This window comes from Bos taurus, chromosome 24 (genome assembly GCF_002263795.3).
Source record: "Bos taurus isolate L1 Dominette 01449 registration number 42190680 breed Hereford chromosome 24, ARS-UCD2.0, whole genome shotgun sequence".
NCBI classification, from domain to species: Eukaryota; Metazoa; Chordata; class Mammalia; order Artiodactyla; family Bovidae; genus Bos; species Bos taurus.
The window spans coordinates 32,779,573-32,798,681 of record NC_037351.1 but is presented as its reverse complement, the minus strand read 5'-3'; the positions used below and the strand labels follow the sequence as shown (position 1 = coordinate 32,798,681).

Sequence of the window (19,109 nt, the reverse complement as noted above, 5' to 3'; positions counted from 1 at the left end):
GACACAAAAGTTCACATATTATGCGATTCTGTTTATATGAGAGAGGTTATGCCAGCAAAAATGGTGAAGAACCTCTCCCAATTTTTCCTCCACAAAAGCAATGAGAAAACTGGCAAACATGGTCAAAGTCAACTAGTTTAGAAGTCTTGACAGTTAACCAAAGGCTAGCAGTCATCTGAAAAGCATCTATTCCAGAAAAAAAAAAAAAAAAAAAAGCCTGAATCTTTTGCCACTAAATACTACAGTACTACATGATCTGTGGTTGGTCAAATCGATGCATTTGAAGCCACAGATGTGGAGAGTGGACTGGGAAGATTTTCACAGGTTTTTGACTCCCAGAGGGTTGTCACCCCTAATACCTGCATTGTTCAAGGGTCAGCTCTATATTCCAAATAGTTGGAAATAGGGTTCTGGAGATATTTGCACAGTCATGTTCAGTGTGACACTGTTCACAGTAGCCAAAAGGTGGAAGCAAGTTCAGTGTCTATCGACTGCCGACGGGATAAGGAAACTGTGCCACATACACACTGGAATGTTATTCAGCCTTAAAAAAGAAGAAAGTTCTGTCATATGCTAGAACGTGAATGAAATTTGAACGCATTCCACCAAGTGAAATAAGCAAGTCATGAAGAGATAACTACTGTGTGATTCCACTTACAAGGTATTTAAAGTCCTCAAATTCATAGAAACAGAAAGGAGAATGGTAGTTGCCAGGGGCTAGGGGAGGAGGAAATGGCAGTTATTGCTTAATAGGTGCTGAGTTTCAGGTTTGCAGGATGATCAAGTTCTAGAGATCTGTTGCACAATCACATTAACACAATATAGTTAACACTGCCGTACACTAGGCTTCCATGGGCTCAGGAGGTAAAGAATCTGCCTGCAATGCGGGAGACTGGGGTTCAGTCCATGGATTAGCAAGATCCCCTGCAGAAGGGACTGGCCTCCCGCTCTGGTGTTTTTGCCTGGAGAATTCCATGGACAGAGGAGCCTGGTAGGCTACAGTCCATGGGATCACATAGAGTCGGACAGACTGAGCAACTAACACTTTCACTTCACTTCACCATACTGTTAAAAATGATTAAGATGGTAAATCTTATGTTACATGTTTTTCACCATCATAAAAATAAAATAACATGAATGTGTGTGTGTGCAAGAAAAGATTGGACTGTCACAATTATGAATGTTTAATGAATGATCTGAGCTGTGCGACTTACTCCGTTTCCATATGCCTCTCTACTCTTTTTCACTCCCTTTATGCTTTTACAAGCAAAAGTGCATTTTGCAATAAGCTGAACACTGAGAAATCTGATTTCATTTTATTGCTTTTAATTTTCTGCCTTCATTTTCCCCCTCTTTCTCATGGCTCTCTTCCTTCTTGGGAACAATCCAGGATATGTGACTTCTGAATGTAAATCTACGTGTCCACTTACCTATCTCATTTTAGTATTTTCCCTGATGCATACATTTTTATTAATTTTTATTGGGTATCCCAGGTGGCTCAGTGGTAAAGAATCCACCTGCCAATGTGGGAGATGCTGGTTCAATCCCTGGCTCAGGAAGATCCCCTGGAGAAGGAAATGGCAACCCCCTCCCATATTCTTGCCTGGGAAATCCCATGGACAGAGTCCATGGGGTCACAAAAGAGTCAGACATAACTTAGTGACTAAACAACCACAAAATATAGTTGCTTTACAAGGTTGGGTTAGTTTCTGTTGTGAGGCAAAGTGAATCAGCTATATGTATACATATATCCCCTCTTTTTCAGATTTCCTTCCCATTTAGGTCACCATAGAGTCTCTTCAGTGGGCCAGTGGTAAAGAATCCATCTGCAATGCAGGAGACCCAGGTTCGATCCCTGGATCAGGAAGATCCCCTGGAGGAGGGCATGGCAACCCACTCCAGTATTCTTGCCTGGACAGTCCCCATGGACAGAGGAGCCTGGTGGGCTACAGTCATAGGGTCACAAAGAGTCAGACTCAAGTGACTTAGCACGCATGCATGCAGAGCGTTGAGTAGAGCTCCCTGTGTTATGCAGTAGGTTCTCACTAGTTATCTAGTTATACATAGTAATGTTTAGTTTATACATAATAAACTAGGGCACTAGGAACAGTTTACTATGTATAAACTACATACTATAATCTGTGTAGTTTATACACAGTAAACTAGGGAAGCCTGGCGTACTACAGTCCATGGGGTCGCAAAGTCGGACACGACTGAGTGAGTGAACAGCAGTATGCGTGTATGTTAGTCCCAGTCTCCCAGTCTATCCCACCTTCCCTCCTTGCTAACCGTAAGTTTGTTCTCTACTCCTGATGCATTTTCAGTGTCTTTTGTTGGGTTCCTTCTGGTTGGCTGTCTTGCGGTCCCTGGGACTGAGTTCGCCTCTCTGCTTTCACGTGTAGGGAAACTTCAGACATGCCAGCAGCCAGGCCCCCGTGTCCCGGGAGGAGCTGATGACCGTGCTGTCTAGACTGCAAGGTGTGCACCTCCGGGGCCTCTACTTCACTGAGACGCAGCGGCTCACCCTGAGCGGGGTGGGGCTGGAGGAGGCCTCGGAAACAGGAAGTGGACGTCGAGCACAGAGCGTGGAGATGTGTGCCTGCCCCCCTGACTACACAGGTGACTCATGTCAGGTAGGAGCTGCCCCTCAACCATCGAATGCCCTGAAGGGCTCTTGGGGCTGGTGTGCCTGTCTGCTGTCCAGCCCTCTTGGACGGCCTGGAGCCCTCTGACCATCAAACAAGTTTCTGCTGGGGGTCTAGCGTGTTATCTTACCTGGACCACCTGCAGGTATTAAAAATGAAAAAAAAAAAATCACTTGTCTCAAAACCCATCAGAAAGCATTAGGAGCTCAGTGGATCCTGGGGGTTTCAGAAATCTGGACTTTCTGGGAGGCAGGAAGGAAGTAACTGTGCACATCCCAATATGTGAGCCACTGCCTTCCCGGGAGTTGACCCAGGGCCCTCCTGCCTTTCCTTAATCCAGGGCCTCTTTCCAGCACCCATCCCCCTGTGGAGTTATGGTCCAGAAAACGTCCTGATTCTTCAGGGGAAGTTTCAGTCCAAGCTTCCAGCTCACAGCAGATCCTCAGTGGAGGCCCAGTCAACTTGACTGTCCTCTGTGTGCTGTAACATGAAACTATTTCATATCTCAAGCTGCAAATATTTCCTTTTCCCAAAGAGAGGGAAAGAAAGCACAGTAGGTAGTACAATGAATAGGAAATAGCAAACATTGTCATCTTGAGAATTCCAGACGCCTGTCGGATATGCAATTAGCAACCTCCTTAACTTCCCCTCCCGACCCCTGGATTGCAGAAAACCCTAAAGGTGATCTGCCCATCGGTTCTTTTTTTAACCTGAAGGTATAATATTTTTGCAGATTAAAATGTGACCTATTTTGCAGGCTAAAATATAATATACTCGCTGTGGTTTTCTCAGGATTCCTGCCAGGTAACTTTTAGTCCACAGGTGGCTCCGTTCTTTGTCCCCCTGCCTTCTCTGTCTTTTGTAGCCCGATTAAGTGAAATTCCTAGCCCAAGGGAAAGAGAGGGACCTCTGGCTCACCACCCTCCTGCCCAGGGCGTGTTCTAGGCTCATGACTCAGCCTGTGATTTACAGCTTCGAGTGCCGTCTCAGGGGTGAGGTGGGTAGAAGGTGATGCCTGCCCCACCTGGCAGGAATTACAGAGTGGCGCGCTTCCCTGCGGGACTGTTATGTGCGCGCTCTCCCAGGCTGACTCACAGGTGAAGTTTACAGGTGGGGCCTCCTGCCGCAGACAGCCTGCCTTCTACCTGAGTCAGCCCGGCCTGGGCAGCGAGCAGGAAGGGCAGGTATAAGAGGAAGAGGCAGAGGTCTGCGCGCAGCCAGCAGGACGCCCAGGGACTACGATGCCCCCGGCAGTGAGGTGGTCTGCCCGGAGTGCAGGATGGCTCTGGATCTTTGGGGCAGCCCTGGGGCAGTGTCTGGGGTACAGTTCACAGCAGCAAAGGGTAGTGCTTCCTCCATCTCCGGGTCAAAACCAACAGCAAGCAAGTTATGTGGAGCTTAAGCCCAGCCAGGTAACGGCCCTTTTACGTTTTGCTTTGGGTGGGGAAGGGTTCCCAGCTCCCTGAGATTTCAAGGCAGGGTGATGAGTGAGAAGTGGGTGGGCTGGGGGAGGGGCCGATGGCTCCCCCATCTGCTGACTGGCAGTGTTCATTACGGTGCCTGACAGATCGCTCTCCTGGGCTGTTAACCACAAACCCTATAAACATCAGCCCACCTGGAAATGCCGAGGCAGCTAGAGTTTGAATGCCTGTGGGATGTTCATGTCTAGGAAACTTCGTGCCCTTTCTAGACGAACCCAAGGCTTAGGATAAGAGTCTGGATGCTTGTAGGTTTCCAGGCTCTGCTTGGGAGAAAAATTGCCCATAAAGTAAACTCTGAGCATCAGTGGAATCCCTATTTAAGATTAAGAAAATTGATGAGATCAATTTTGTGTAATACCTAACAGATGTGCTTCAATTAGCCGGGCATTAAACATTCATAAATTCTGCTTTCACTGTATTTAAATTTCCTGGATAGTACCTGTATATTCACAGAGAAATAAACGCTATGGCTGCTAAAGTGACCCAGGAAACTTGATAGAGACATCATTTTATCATTTGTACTACAAAAGTTTATTGGAAAAGTTATCCTGAAAAATTGTGACTTAAAAAATTATTAGTTGCAAAGTCTCTTTACTGAAGTAACATGTTGGGACACATTCGTTTTCATTTAGAACAAGTCTTCAATACAGCCTGAATAGTTGAACAGAATCGTATGTTAAATGTAGAGTTTGTGTGCTTTACAGAGGTGAGAAAATAATTATATTCCCATAACTGACAAATGTTCTGAGAGTCACATGATACATAGTTCTTGTGGAGTGTTTTTCTATTTCTAAGCAAAAGCAAATTAAGATGGGTGATTTACCTTTAATCAGGATAGACCGTCCTCACCCACCAAAGAATATTTAATTAAAGCTTTTACTGGGCATGTTGTCATAAATAAACCATATATATTTATTATTTAGATAATTTGTTCTTTATTAAATCGGATAATTTTATAATCATGTAATGGGGTATATGGTGATAATTATAAGGCCCTTGTGCCTTCTTAGTAGAGATTTTTTGCAGATACGATCATACCACCACTGGCTGAATTAAGTTCAAACGTATCTCTCAGTTGTGCTTTCAGCTCAAGAACATTCCTTTCATGTTTGGATTCTCCTTAGACAAGCCCATTCAGTAATCTAAGTTGTTGTAGTGCATTCTTTTGCCTCGACATGGTTCCTAATAGCTGAAGGGAAAATTATATTGGAAATTATATATTGTTATTGTGTATGATTTGGCATCATTTGTGTAGCTTTAGAAGGAATTTCTAGCAGCAACTGGAATATTCAGCTCTGGGGAGTGTGTGAGCTTCTTCTCATCATCATCATCATAATTCTTCTCATCCACATGAAAAATAATAACTTGCAGCATTACACTGCAAAAAGGCAATATAGAGGAGATAGGGTTAATCAAAGCAATGTTGAATAAGAGGAGACCACACTCACGGAAATTGCCTTAAGCTGGGTCCTTGTGTTCAGTAGGAACCAAACATCCCTATCAAGTTCTGTACAAGAATGCAAGCTGTTTCCTTTCCCCAGGGTTCCCAGTCACCTGTAGTCTGGTGAGTAGCAGTGAATGGGTACCACCAGACCTGCCATTATTGATTAAATCCCAGTGGTGATCCCACCTTTCCCCTCCTCCCATCCAGCTCCCCCACGAGCCCAAATCCACACTTGGAGTGGCTACCCAAAGAGAACTTGAAGGGATTTGCTCAGAGGTCCTCCCCCCTGGCAGACTGAGGTCCTGATCCTCTTTGCTTTTTCAGCCTTCCGTGCCTCCACTGGCCCTCAAAACGATTGGCTTGAGAAGGAGAGGCACCCAACTTCCACAGTCCACCCCCCACACCCCCTTTGCTCTGATTTCCCCACCACACATCTCCCATTCCACCACAAACTCCACCAGCTACTTTCACATCCACCAAGATGTGAAAACAACAGAAAACCTGATGGAAAAAGCAAGCGAACCTGGCTTGCATTGGAAGGTAGAAGTTCACACACTGACCAAAGTAGGGAAGATAGAAAGGTCAATGCTGGACGGTCAGGATGGTCACCTGCCTTGGATAATAAATTTCTTTCTTTGTATTGACTAAATGATTTGTTTGCAAAACAGGGATGCAGCCCTGGATACTATCATGAGAACAAAGGCTTATACACCGGATGGTGTGTTCCCTGCAACTGTAACGGGCATTCCAATCGCTGCCAGGATGGCTCGGGAATATGCATTGTGAGTAAACTGATGCTGGAATGTTACTAACAAATGATCTGTGTATTCCCCGTCCCCCTCCGCTAGGCCTCAGACATCAGACGTCACCTCTACCAAACCCTAAATAGAGGTGATTATGTGAGCAGGGGATGGGGTGGGGCAGGGGCACGTGCAGCACCAGGTAACCAGGCTGAATTACTTTACACTCACTTTTCCCTCCATTTTTTTTTTTTCTCTAAAGATTTCTTTTCCTGTGTACTATTTTTAAAGTCTTTATTGAACTTGTTACAGTTTTGCTTCTGTTTTATGTTTTGGTTTTTTTGGCTGTAAGGCATGTGGGATCCTAGCTCCCCAACTAGAACCCTCACTCCCTGCATTAGAAGGCGAAGTCTTAACCACTTGACTGCCAGGGAAGTCCCCTTTCCCTCCATTTTAACATGCGCCGTCAGAGAACGTTCTGTCTGAGCAATTAAATTACACCTTAGCTTCTGAATCTCACTAGATGATAATAATTGGTAGATGCTGGGGTTTAACTCTTGCCATGCGTGTGTGCTAAGTGGCTTCAGTTGTGTCCGACTCTTTGCGAACCTGTGGACTATAACCCACTAGGCTTCTCTGTCTATGGGATTCTCCAGGTAAGGATACTGGCATGACATCCTTGCCATGCCCTCCTCCATCTTTCCAACCCAGGGGTGAAACCCACGTCTCCTGCAATTTCTGCATTGCAGGCAGATTCTTTACCCCTGAGCCACCTGGGAAGCCCTAACTCTTGCCAGGATATAGTAAACCAGAGCTACTCCTTTGGACCTCAATTTTGTTGCAGTGGAAACAGTGTCAGACTTTATTTTGGGGGGCTAAAAAATCACTGCAGATGGTGATTGCAGCAATGAAATTAAAAGACGCTTACTCCTTGGAAGGAAAGTTATGACCAACCTAGATAGCATATTCAAAAGCAGAGACATTACTTTGCCAACAAAGGTTCGTCTAGTCAAGGCTATGGTTTTTCCAGTGGTCATGTATGGATGTGACAGTTGGACTGTGAAGAAAGCTGAGTGCCGAAGAATTGATGCTTTTGAACTGTGGTGTTAGAGAAGACTCTTGAGAGTCCCTTGGGCTGCAAGGAGATCTAACCAGTCCATTCTAAAGGAGATCAGTCTTGGGTGTTCTTTGGAAGGACTGATGCTGAAGCTGAAACTCCAATACTTTGGCCACTTCATGCGAAGAGCTGACTCATTGGAAAAGACTCTGATGCTGGGAGGGATTGGGGGCAGGAGAAGGGGACGACAGAGGATGAGATGGCTGGATGGCATCACCGACTCGAAGGACGTGAGTTTGAGTGAATTCCGGGAGTTGGTGATGGACAGGGAGGCCTGGCGTGCTGCAATTCATGGGGTTGCAAAGAGTCAGACACGACTGAACAACTGAACTGAACTGAGCTGAGCTGAGGTGGGGCAGGAGGTTGCAGAGAGGAGACCTCATTGCTGTCAGATGAGCAGTGGCTTAAAAAATTGATCAGAGGAGAAGGAGATGCTGTCAAAGGCTGAAGGCACACTCTCCATCCATCAAACACTAACCTGCATGGCTGCCAAGGCAGTGCGTTTATAGGGGAAGACAGGCAAGGGGAGTCCCAGTGGTTTATGACTTAGCCACCAGAAAACTATCTTCTTTGGGTATGTTTTAGAAAATTCTCTCACACAAAACTAGGTTCTCAGGAGATTTTTCTCATGCATCCTGAAGCAAAACAGTTTTTATTCTGCTATCTTCCTCCCTATCCTCAGAGGTCCCCCCTCCAGTAGCCACGGTCTCCCTAGTTAGAAGGAAGATGGACAGTTCCAAGGCAAGGAGGCCACGTTGGTGCCTGAATACAGAGCCCCCACTTCTTTTGTGTGGTTCAGAAATGCATTGTCCTCGAGCGGGCTTCCTCTGCATTGTGCGAGGCACCTAGAGTGTGTTTCAGCTCTTTGAGTTCCTAGACTGTTTTATGCCCATTCAGCGTGTCCTGAGGAGCTATTTCCTCTGCAAGACAGAACAGGCCAGGACAGGAAATTGTTGTAAAAAGCCTGACAGAATATTCTGTAGGATTTTAGCCTTATAAGTTCCGAAAGTGTAAGAGATGTCAGGCAGTATTATTTTTCAGCTCTTTGGTATCTCATGTAATAGTTTGTATTTCATACTGTGTGATGTGTGTAACACAGGTAGACACTGTCATTAAAAATACTTATCTTGCCGTTGAGTCATTGCGAGGCCACTTTATAAATGCTGCCAGAGAACAAAGGGAGTTTTCTCTGTAGTCCATCCATCCAGTGAAGGGATCACTAGTGAGAGTCATAGTTCGTGTTTCAATCAAACAACAAGATTCTCTTTTTCACTTTTGTTTGTAGCTCTGTCTTCCCCTGTCCTTGACGGCCACGTGCCCTCTAGAACTGATTCATTCAGGGAACCCTTGCTGAGTATTTGCTCTTATGGGAAGGACTAAGCTAAGCGCTGGGGTTAGAACCATGGGACATAGTCGCTACTCTCAGGAGGCTTGCTGTCTGGTGGGGGGTGTGCATGTGTACACCCATGTACACGTGCACACATGAGCACACACACAAGTGTGCAGCTCAGCGGCAGGCCGTGGGTGCTGGCCCTGCACTCCAACATGGCCCTTGCCCGGGAGCCGCGCATGCAGCCCCATCCTCAGAAAACAGAAACAAGGAGACCCAGCCCTTTTCGCTGGCAGACGGGACGATTCTTTACATAGGCCTCCGCTTCCCGAGGTCCAAAGTCAATTTTGAAGTCTGGGACCTTCACACATGTGCATCTCTCCCTGTCATTTCAAGTATAAGCTTCAAAGGGTAAAAAGAAACCAGCCCACCCCCTGGCAGTAAAGCTGCATGTGTCCAGCGGGGAGGCAGCCGAAGCCAGTGACGTGTCCTGTGGGTGCCGTTGGCCGGATGGAGCTCTGATGACCGGCTCCCTTCTCTCCGCTGAGGCCCTGCTGTTCTGCCTTCTCCTGGCCGCTTTCTCTCCCTTCCTCTGCCTTTGCTATCCAGTCACCTGTCAGCTTCCCTTTGTTTCCAGTTCCTTCCCTCCTCTCTCTTCTCATCCTCGTTCTTCAGTTTTCCTCCTTTTTATTTATTTTTAAGGGAATTTTACTTTTCAGTTATCTTACTTTAATTTTTATGCTTAACACATGTGACTGCTCAGTTGTGTCTGACTCTTTGCAACCCCATAGCCAGGCTCCTCTGTCCATGGGATTTCTCAGGCAAGATTACTGGAGTGTGTTGCCACTTCCTGCTTCAGGGAATCTTCCCGATTCAAGGATCTAAACGTCTCTTGTGTCTCCTGCATTGGTACCACCAAGGAAGCCCATTTTATATTTATTTATTTTACTTTATTTATTTGACTGCCCCAGCTCTTAGATGAGGCATCAAACTCTTAGTTTCAGCATGTGGAATCTAGTTCCCTGATCAGGAATCGAACCCAGGCCCCCTGCATAGGGAGTTCGAAGTCCCAGCTACTGGACCACCACACTGGTTTTCCTCCTTTTTATTCCCTGCTGCTGGAGCCCGTCTCCCCCTGCCTCCAGGATGATTTATCTGAAACTCACAGCTGACTCGGGGGTCCCCTGAGGCTCACACCCAGACGTTCACACTCCTCAGGCAGCCTCAGGGCCCCTTGATCTGTGCTGCTGCCTCTCCAGCCATATCCTGCCCCCTTGCACTTCACCCTCGGGAACACCAGCTGCTTCAGGTTGTCCGTCCACACCACTGATCTCCTGCAAGACTGAGGTCCTGTGCACACCGGCCCCCGTGCCCAGTGCGCCCTTCCTCCCTTCCCCACCCAGCTTGCTCTTCTCCTTCTGTCCTCCACACAGGCCTCATCGCCTCCCTGAGGCTCCTCTTGCTATTAGGGCATGCTGCCAACACCTTTGTCATCGTATTCTCCACACTGTATGAAGATGTCTACTCACAGGGTTCTGTCTAGCCCCGAGTCAGGGTACGACTCTATCTTGGCGCCCCTGCACCTAGCACAGCTGAGCAGCTAGTTCATGCACAGTTTGCTGTCACATGGACCTTGGAAAGCACATGCTGTGAGGGTGGATATGGATTCATTCATTCACTCATTTATTCACAGTAAAACAAGGAAATCTGATAGGTAGATGCCTCAAATTTGCAGGACTGAGGAAGATGCTTTCAGATGATTTCAGCTGAGAGTGAGTGGTATTTCGGACATTCTTATGGGCTTTTTATCAAGCAACTCAGTTTCTAACCCCCTTCTACGCTCCTCTCCCCGTGCCCCTCTAAAGGCCCAGAGTTCAGAGGGGTTTGGGGAGGGTTTATCATAGGATTCAGGTCACCTCACCACCATTCTTGCTTCTCCACATTCTTACTTCCTCAGTGTTTTCAGCTCAGAACTAAGTTGACATGGGACTAAAGCATCTCTCTCCAGGCAGCTCTTCTTTAAAATTGTCATTTGGAGCTATAAAGGAAAGGAAACTGGGACTTTCCTGGTGATCCAATGGCTAGGACTCTGAGCTCCCAATGCAGGGGGCTTGAGTTCCATCCCTGGTCAGGAAACTGGATCCCACCTGCCACAACTAAAAGATCCTGCATGCCACAACTAAGACCCCGCATGGCCAAATAAATAAACAATAAGGAAAGGGAACTAACGTGAAAAGGGGAGCACTTAGTTCAAAAGGACAGATGTTTCTGAGAGAGTCAGGGAGGCCGAGCAAAGTAAAGGTATAGGAAGCTGACAGCACCCTCACCTGACACCCCCGAGAGACTCCTCTCTGGATCCTACAAGTCCTGATAACCTTGGAAAGTGGGTATTATTTTAACTGTACATTTTAGGAAAATTAGAATAGTATATACATCATCAGATCAGATCAGATCAGTCGCTCAGTCCTGTCCGACTCTTTGCGACCCCATGAATCGCAGCACGCCAGGCCTCCCTGTCCATCACCAACTCCCGCAGTTCACTCAGACTCACGTCCATCGAGTCAGTGATGCCATCCAGCCATCTCATCCTCTGTCGTCCCCTTCTCCTCCTGCCCCCAATCCCTCCCAGCATCAGAGTCTTTTCCAATGAGTCAACTCTTCGCATGAGTTGGCCAAAGTACTGGAGTTTCAGCTTTAGCATCATTCCTTCCAAAGAAATCCCAGGGCTGATCTCCTTCAGAATGGACTAGTTGGATCTCCTTGCAGTCCAAGGGACTCTCAAGAGTCTTCTCTAACACCACAGTTCAAAAGCATCAATTCTTCAGCGCTCAGCCTTCTTCACAGTCCAACTCTCACATCCATACATGACCACAGGAAAAACCATAGCCTTGACTAGACAGACCTTTGTTGGCAAAGTAATGTCTCTGCTTTTGAATATGCTATCTAGGTTGGTCATAACTTTCCTTCCAAGGAGTAAGCGTCTTTTAATTTCATTGCTGCAATCACCATCTGCAGTGATTTTGGAGCCCAGAAAAACAAAGTCTGACACTGTTTCCCCTGTTTCCCCATCTATTTCCCATGAAGTGATGGGACCGGATGCCATGATCTTCATTTTCTGAATGTTGAGCTTTAAGCCAACTTTTTCCCTCTCCACTTTCACTTTCATCAAGAGGCTTTTGAGTTCCTCTTCACTTTCTGCCATAAGGGTGGTGTCATCTGCATACCTGAGGTTATTGAGATTTCTCCCGGCAATCTTGATTCCAGCTTGTGTTTCTTCCAGTCCAGTGTTTCTCATGATGTGCTCTGCATATAAGTTAAATAAACAGGGTGACAATATACAGCCTTGACGAACTCCTTTCCCGATTAGAACCAGTCTGTTGTTCCATGTCCAGTTCTAACTGTTGCTTCCTGACCTGCATACAGATTTCTCAAGAGGCAGGTCAGTTGTTCTGGTATTCCCATCTCTTCCAGAATTTTCCACAGTTTATTGTGATTCACACAGTCAAAGGCTTTGGCATAGTCAATAAAGCAGAAATAGATGTTTTTCTGGAACTCTTGTGCTTTTTCCATGATCCAGTGGATGTTGGCAATTTGACCTCTGGTTCCTCTGCCTTTTCTAAAACCAGCTTGAACATCTGGAAGTTCATGGTTCACATATTGCTGAAGCCTGGCTTGGAGAATTTTGAGTATTACTTTACTAGCATGTGAGATGAGTGCAATTGTGCAGTAGTTTGAGCATTCTTTGGCATTGCCTTTCTTTGGGATTGGAATGAAAACTGACCTTTTCCAGTCGTGTGGCCACTGCTGAGTTTTCCAAATTTGCTGGCATATTGAGTGCAGCACTTTCACAGCATCATCTTTCAGGATTTGGAATAGCTCAACTGGAATTCCATCACCTTCACTATTTATATGGACCTTCCCTGGCAGTCCAGTGGTTAAGACTCCACACTCAACCACTTCCACACAGTGTAGGGAACACAGGTTCAATCCCTAGCCAGGGAACTAAGATCCCACATGCCATGTGGCATGGCCAAAAAAGTTGATTTATTAAAAAATACCGAGGCCTAGAGAGGTGAAGGGACTTGCCCAAGATCCCACAGCTATGGAATGTTCAAGTGGGATTTTAACCCCACTGACCTGGCTCCATTTTGCCCTTCCTCCCCATGATAACACCAAATAGCTGATGGGAGGGCAATTACACCATTTTTCTGGCACCAACAATGATTGGCTGGGTGGGAAAAGCATATGATTAGCAAAATCGATATTGCTATGTCAGAGGGGGTTGAGTCATAATTGTGTGAGTAATTAAGATGACAGTAATCTCAATAGTAATAAATGTAATAGGTTGTTATTAATTTTACTGTTTCTCTCTCCCAAGAACTGCCAGCATAACACTGCAGGGGAACACTGTGAGCGCTGTAAAGAGGGTTACTATTGGAACACCATTCATGGATCCTGCAGAGTCTGCCCATGTCCTCATTCAGACAGGTACTGTAGACGTTTGACAATAATCTATAAAGACAGGAAGTATTGAGTTGGCAAAAGAGTTCATTTGGATTTTTTGTAGCCATGATGGAAAAACCCGATTTAACTTTTTTGGCCAACCCAATAGTTTGATGGGTGTCTAGGGTTGGGGAATGGGTGGTGGGGAGAAATGGGAAGGGGCTGTTAAATGGCATAAAATTTCTTTCAGAGGTGATGAGAATGCTCTAAAATTGTTTGTGGTCATGACTGCGCAATTCTGTGAACACACTAAAAGCCATTGAATCTAACATTTTAGGTGGGTGGATTTGTATGATATGTGAAGTCTATCTCAATAAAACAATTTTCTATTTTAAAAAAGGAATAGACAAAAAATGGAAACAAAACCAAACAAAAACAGACTCTCCAAGTTGTGTTCTTCAGGGTTTTGCCTTTTCCTCTTTTCTTTTGCTCTTCATTTAATGTCTAAGCAATTTATTGAGCATCATCCCTCCTCCAGATGCTGGGGTAACTGCAGTAAAGAAGGCTGGCAAAGACATTAAGCTTCACCTGAAGAATGGGAGGAGAGAGTGGGGTTATTCCTCAGTAAAATGTGCACAAATCAGTCTGAAGTATAACTTCAGAGATGGGCCACACCACTGATAAAAGGGTTATATGATAGATAGTGGATTCTTTACAGAGGGTGGTAGCAGGGCTTTCTGGAGTTGTTGGGCAGGGACTCAAGAGTGATGAGGTGGAGTACCAAGACAATATGATGAGGGTCCATGGCAAGGGGGGAAAAAACAGATGAGAAAACTCCTGTGATGATGAGTTTGTGGACAGTAAGAAGGCATGGATGGCTTGATTGCATTGAGAGAGAGCTGGCTGGGAGATGAGGTTGGTGGGACAGCCAGGGTACAGATCCTGTACCTTTCAGGCTAGAGTAAGGCACTTGGATGTTAAGGACTTTTATCCTCAGTGTGATGGAAGCCACAGGACAGTTCTGAGCCTCAGAGGGATGTGGTCTGCATTATCATCCAGGCTCCAGTAAGGTCAGAAGACTCTGTCAGTAGAAAGCCGTCATTTTCCTTTCGTGATAATTCATGTTCAGTTTGGCTTTGGCACTTTGTCCTACTCTTGCTCATCATCACTTGTTCACTGTGAGTCCAGACAAAATATAAACAGGTAACCAAGTGAAGCAAGATTTGATATGAAAAATCAGAGTGATGGTGATCAAGTACCAGTAGTGCCCAGGTTCAGGAGCAAGTGTGGACTGCAAGGCTGGCTGATATCAGCTGAGCTAGCAGAGAAATTGGCCGAGTCTTAAAATTATCAGAAGCCACCTGCCCAATGTGGCTTTTCTGGAGATGCATATTTGAAATATCCACCCTGGTTTGCTATCTGTGTGTTTGATACTCCTTAAACCTGCCTGGTCCTGTGGCTTTATTTGTAAAGGGATCTATCACTTGACACTTGCCCAGGCTTGTTTGAACAGAAGCTGGAGAGAGTAAAAAGCTGCAAGATGTTCACAGTGTGCTTGGGGAAAGCGTTTGATCTTTGGTTGCAAAGCATGCTATCATCAAGGTCAGCTTTCAGCTTCTGTGTAGTTGAAGTAACACGCAGTTCCTAGGATGTATCAGTAAAATCCTATTTTTATCTAATTCTCCTTCCAGCAATATTAATACTGCTGACAAATTTCTAACTGTCCCTTTAAAGGTGTAATTCTATATCTATCCAATTGTCCAAGAGAAGCTTCCCAAATAAGAACTCTTTGAAACTTCCCTTGTGGTCCAGTGATTAAGAATCCACCTTCCAATTCAGGGGATGTAGGTTCAATACCTGGTTGAGGAACTAAGATCCCATGTGCCACAGAGCGACTAAGCTCACATGTGTGCGTGCTAAGTTGTGTCTGACTCTTTGCGACCCTAGGGAGCCCACCAGGCTCCTCTGTCCATGGGATTCTCCAGGCAAGAATACTGGAGTGGATTCTCCAGGCAAGCACTCCTCCAAGGGATCTTCCTGACCCAAGGATCAAACCCGAGTCTCTTATGTCTCCTCCATTGGCAGCGGGGTTCTTTACCTCTAGCACCACCGGGGAAGCCCAACTAAGTCCACGAGCCGCAGCTAAGATCCAGCACACCCAAATTAGTAAATAGTTTTTAAAATCAGAATTCTCTTACCAGCTAGTGATAAATGGAGTTATTTCCCCTCACATCTATGTCAGTGCAATGTTCAGTGGTCATAGATGTTTCTTCGTAAGGCAACAAGGACTTTTTCATGGTCTCTTGGTTTAATTTTTTTTTTTTAAAGAAGCTTCTATAAATACACCAGTTTAGAACTGAAAGAAAGAGAATAGAAGTTGCAACAACCTGATTGGAAAAGTGTGGAAATCAGCAGGGACCATGTCCGCAGAGCTAACTGGGCCCAAGCATGATCTGTACTTTAGTCCCCTACGGGACTCTGGGTGGGCCTGCCCCCACCCCCGAACCCTCCACACAAAATACTTTTTCTTCCCAGAAGGGATTGTGCCCAGTATAAGATAAAAGAACTAGAATAAGCAAGGAGGGGAAAAAAAATTTTTTTTTAAAGAATCAGAACTCTCTGTTCTTCTTTTCTGCCCAGACTTGTTTGATTCCTTCCTTGTTATTTCTGGAAAAAGTGCTGTCGTCACCATCTCTTCCCAAGTGCGTTACTTTACTCTGTCTTAAGGGAAGGAATGTATTTCTCCAAGCCGAAAATAAAAATGCCTTCAGTCCCTATTCACCCAGATTTGCCCGATGTCAGCTGAAATCATTCATTATTCTCTCGACAAGTTTTGATGGGCAAAATTTTCTTCACATGAAAGGTACCTGGACCCTTGGTTTCCAGTTTCACTTCATGTGGCAAAAAATAATGAGCATAAGAACCTGTGGGTTTATGTTTCTACTGGGGCTTTTTTCTGTCTTTTTTTTTTTTTAAGTTTTGCCACCGGCTGTGTTGTGACTGGGGAAAACGTCAAGTGCTCCTGCAAACCTGGATACACAGGAACACGCTGTGAAAGGTGGGTGCCGCCCTCCCCCGTGCCCCCCTTCTCTCCTCCTCCCCCCATCTCACAGGTGGGGTGGGCTCTGCGGGCAGGCTGCTACAGGCACCCTGGGTGTGGGTGGGGCTCAGAGCTGGGGTGGGGCCGCTGGTTTCTCTGAGGCTGGGAAAAGGTCTCTTGGGAAAAACACAAGCCTGTCACTTCATAAATCATTAACTTCCTTCTCTTCCTTGCTTTGTACCTGTGGAAATTTGAGAATTAGGGCCAATATGTCATAGTCCTATACACTCCAGCAAACGCCCCTGTATCCCCCTGTGCTTACATATATGCCTACATATCCCCACTCCCACGCACACTCCTGCATGCCCCTCCCCAGACATATATCTACGTATTCCTACCACCATCGAAACTCAAACTTCTATCCCCAAATATACACATCCCTGCTTGCCTGTACACAAACATGCAACTTTCCATGCTCCCACACATGCACACGTATCCACAGCCCTACACACACCCCCCTGTTAATGCACACACGACATTATGAACACTGGCAGGACAGTCTGTGTCTCACTCATTTCTGAATCCCTTAGTGCCCAGTGAGCTACTATTCATATAATAGGTATTTAGAAATGTTTGGGAAACAAAAGAATACATGTTACAAAATGGAAGGTATGTACTTGATTATAAAGGCCGCAGAGGCAAGCTTGCGTTTTTCCTGAACAATATTTCATAATTAGCTATTCTGCCCAGTTATTGTGAAGGGTACAAAAGATACTTGTTATCTAGACAGGAAGAGAGCACACATACATTGATATCTGGGAAAGTAACAGTAAAATGAATCATATGGATAACATTTAAAAATTTAAATAACTCTCATAAGATCAGTACATAATTATAAAAAATGTTATAATTATAAATTATGAAAATGATGTAACACAGGTGCGTGTGTGCTAAGTTGTTTCAGTCCTGTCCGACTCTTTGCAACCCCATGGGGTGTAGCCCGCCAGGCTCCTCTGTCCATGGGGATTCTCCAGGCAAAAATACTGGAATGGGTTGCCATGCCCTCCTGCAGGGGGATCTTCCCGACCCAGGGATCAAACCCATGTCTCTTACTATCTCCTGCATTGGCAGATGGGTTCTTTACCACTAGCGCCACCTGGGAATCCCCATAAAATAGGTGAGCCAAAAGCTAATAAGGCAAAAAACTAGTAAGTTCCACACCCTTCCAATTGCCCTATGCTCACACCTGCCCACCTACAGTGCTATTCATATTTCTTCTGCCTACAGAAAACCGTTGTTAAAACTTGTTGAAGGGAATTCCCTGGTGGTCCCCTGGTTAGGATTCTGTGCTTGCGCTGCAAGGGACACAGGTTCAGTCCCTAATTGGGGAACTAATATCCCACGTGCGGCCCCCCGAAAAAAAGTTGTTGTATGTTCTTACATGTCAGTTCTATATGCACAGACTTTTTCTTTAAAAATAATGTAGATTTCAGTTTTGCTTTTTGTTTTGACTTATTTTCTCATCTAATTATATATTAGTAATCTGTTTCCATGCAGGGTTCCCTGGTGGCTCAGATGGTTAAGAATCTGCCTGCAGTGCAGGAGACCCAGGTTCGATCCCTGGGTCAGGAAGATTCCCTGGAGAAAGAAATGTCAACCCACTCTAGTCTTCTTGCCCAGAGAATCCCATGGAGAGAGGGAGCCTGGTGGGCTACAGTCCATGGGGTCGCAAAGAGTCAGACATGACTGAGTGGATAACACTTTCATTTTCAGTCTGTTTCCATAACAATAAGTATTCATTGATAACATGATGTCAAGGCCAGGAAATTCCACTTAAGTTCCATCATCCCCCAACTCTTGGCCTTGGAGGTAGTTGGATATAAATGTTTATACCTATTTTGGTTTTTTGGTTTTATATCGCCACACTGTGAGACCTATGGGAATCTTAGCTCCCCAATAAGGGATTGAACCCATCCCCCCTGCATTGGGAGGATGAAATCTTCACCACTGGACCCCCAGGGAAATCTCTGTTTTTGAACTTTTGTGGTTTTACTTCTTAACTTCAAATCTCGATATTAGTGAAATATTGGAACCTCGCCTTTTTTATGGTGTTGCTTCTCACATGGCAGATAGACTTAGGGTCAACATATAAGACAAAAATTGACCAGAGCTCAAATAACCTTGACTATTCCAGTATTCTGTGTATCCATAATCCAGGGGGGCCTCACTGCATGAAATGTGCACGGCATCTGGCTACATCTGGAGCCGCACTCTGTAGGGTGAAATGTTCATGTGAGGAGAGGCACAGGGAGACCAGCCCAGCTGAGGGTGAGCAGGCTCACATCCCTCATATTATGCTCACCACAGGATGTGTGCTCACAGAGTGATGGGGACACAATCCCATACGCTCATGCTTTCATCCCTCTTTGCCTGGGTACCGTTAGATGAATTAACTGAACCTTCTCCAGGGGATCTTGCCAACCCAGGGAGTGAACCCAGGTCTCCCACATTGCAGGCCAATTCTTTACCAACTGAGCCACCAGGGAAGACATTCACTGAAGCTGCTGCTGCTGCTGCTAAGTCGCTTCAGTCGTGTCCGACTCTGTGTGACCCCATAGACGGCAGCCCACCAGGCTTCCCTGTCCCTGGGATTCTCCAGGCAAGAACGCTGGAGTGGGTTGCCATTTCCTTCTCCAGTGCATGAAAATGAAAAGTGAAAGTGAAGTCGCTTAGTCATGTCCGACTCTAGCAACACCATGGACTGCAGCCTACCAGGCTCCTCCATCCATGGGATTTTCCAGGCAAAAGTACTAGAGTGGGGTTCCATTGCCTTCTCCATCACTGAAGCTACATATGTACAAAATTTCTG

At 45.7% G+C, this 19,109-nt stretch overlaps 1 protein-coding gene across 4 annotated transcripts in view; it reads left to right on the top strand.

Moving 5' to 3' along the window:
* The window catches only part of LAMA3 (laminin subunit alpha 3), a 260,515-nt gene that overhangs the window by 172,509 nt on the left and 68,897 nt on the right, over positions 1 to 19,109 (top strand). For 3 of the 4 annotated variants that reach the window (XM_024984437.2, XM_059881027.1, XM_059881028.1), the window contains 4 exons: positions 2,403 to 2,633; positions 6,239 to 6,352; positions 13,136 to 13,245; positions 16,178 to 16,258. In XM_024984437.2, the coding sequence (XP_024840205.1) occupies positions 2,403 to 2,633; positions 6,239 to 6,352; positions 13,136 to 13,245; positions 16,178 to 16,258 (536 nt within the window). Of the gene's footprint in view, positions 1 to 2,402; positions 2,634 to 3,792; positions 4,058 to 6,238; positions 6,353 to 13,135; positions 13,246 to 16,177; positions 16,259 to 19,109 lie in introns of those variants that run through there. The other variant, XM_015460080.3, reaches the window with a different exon arrangement.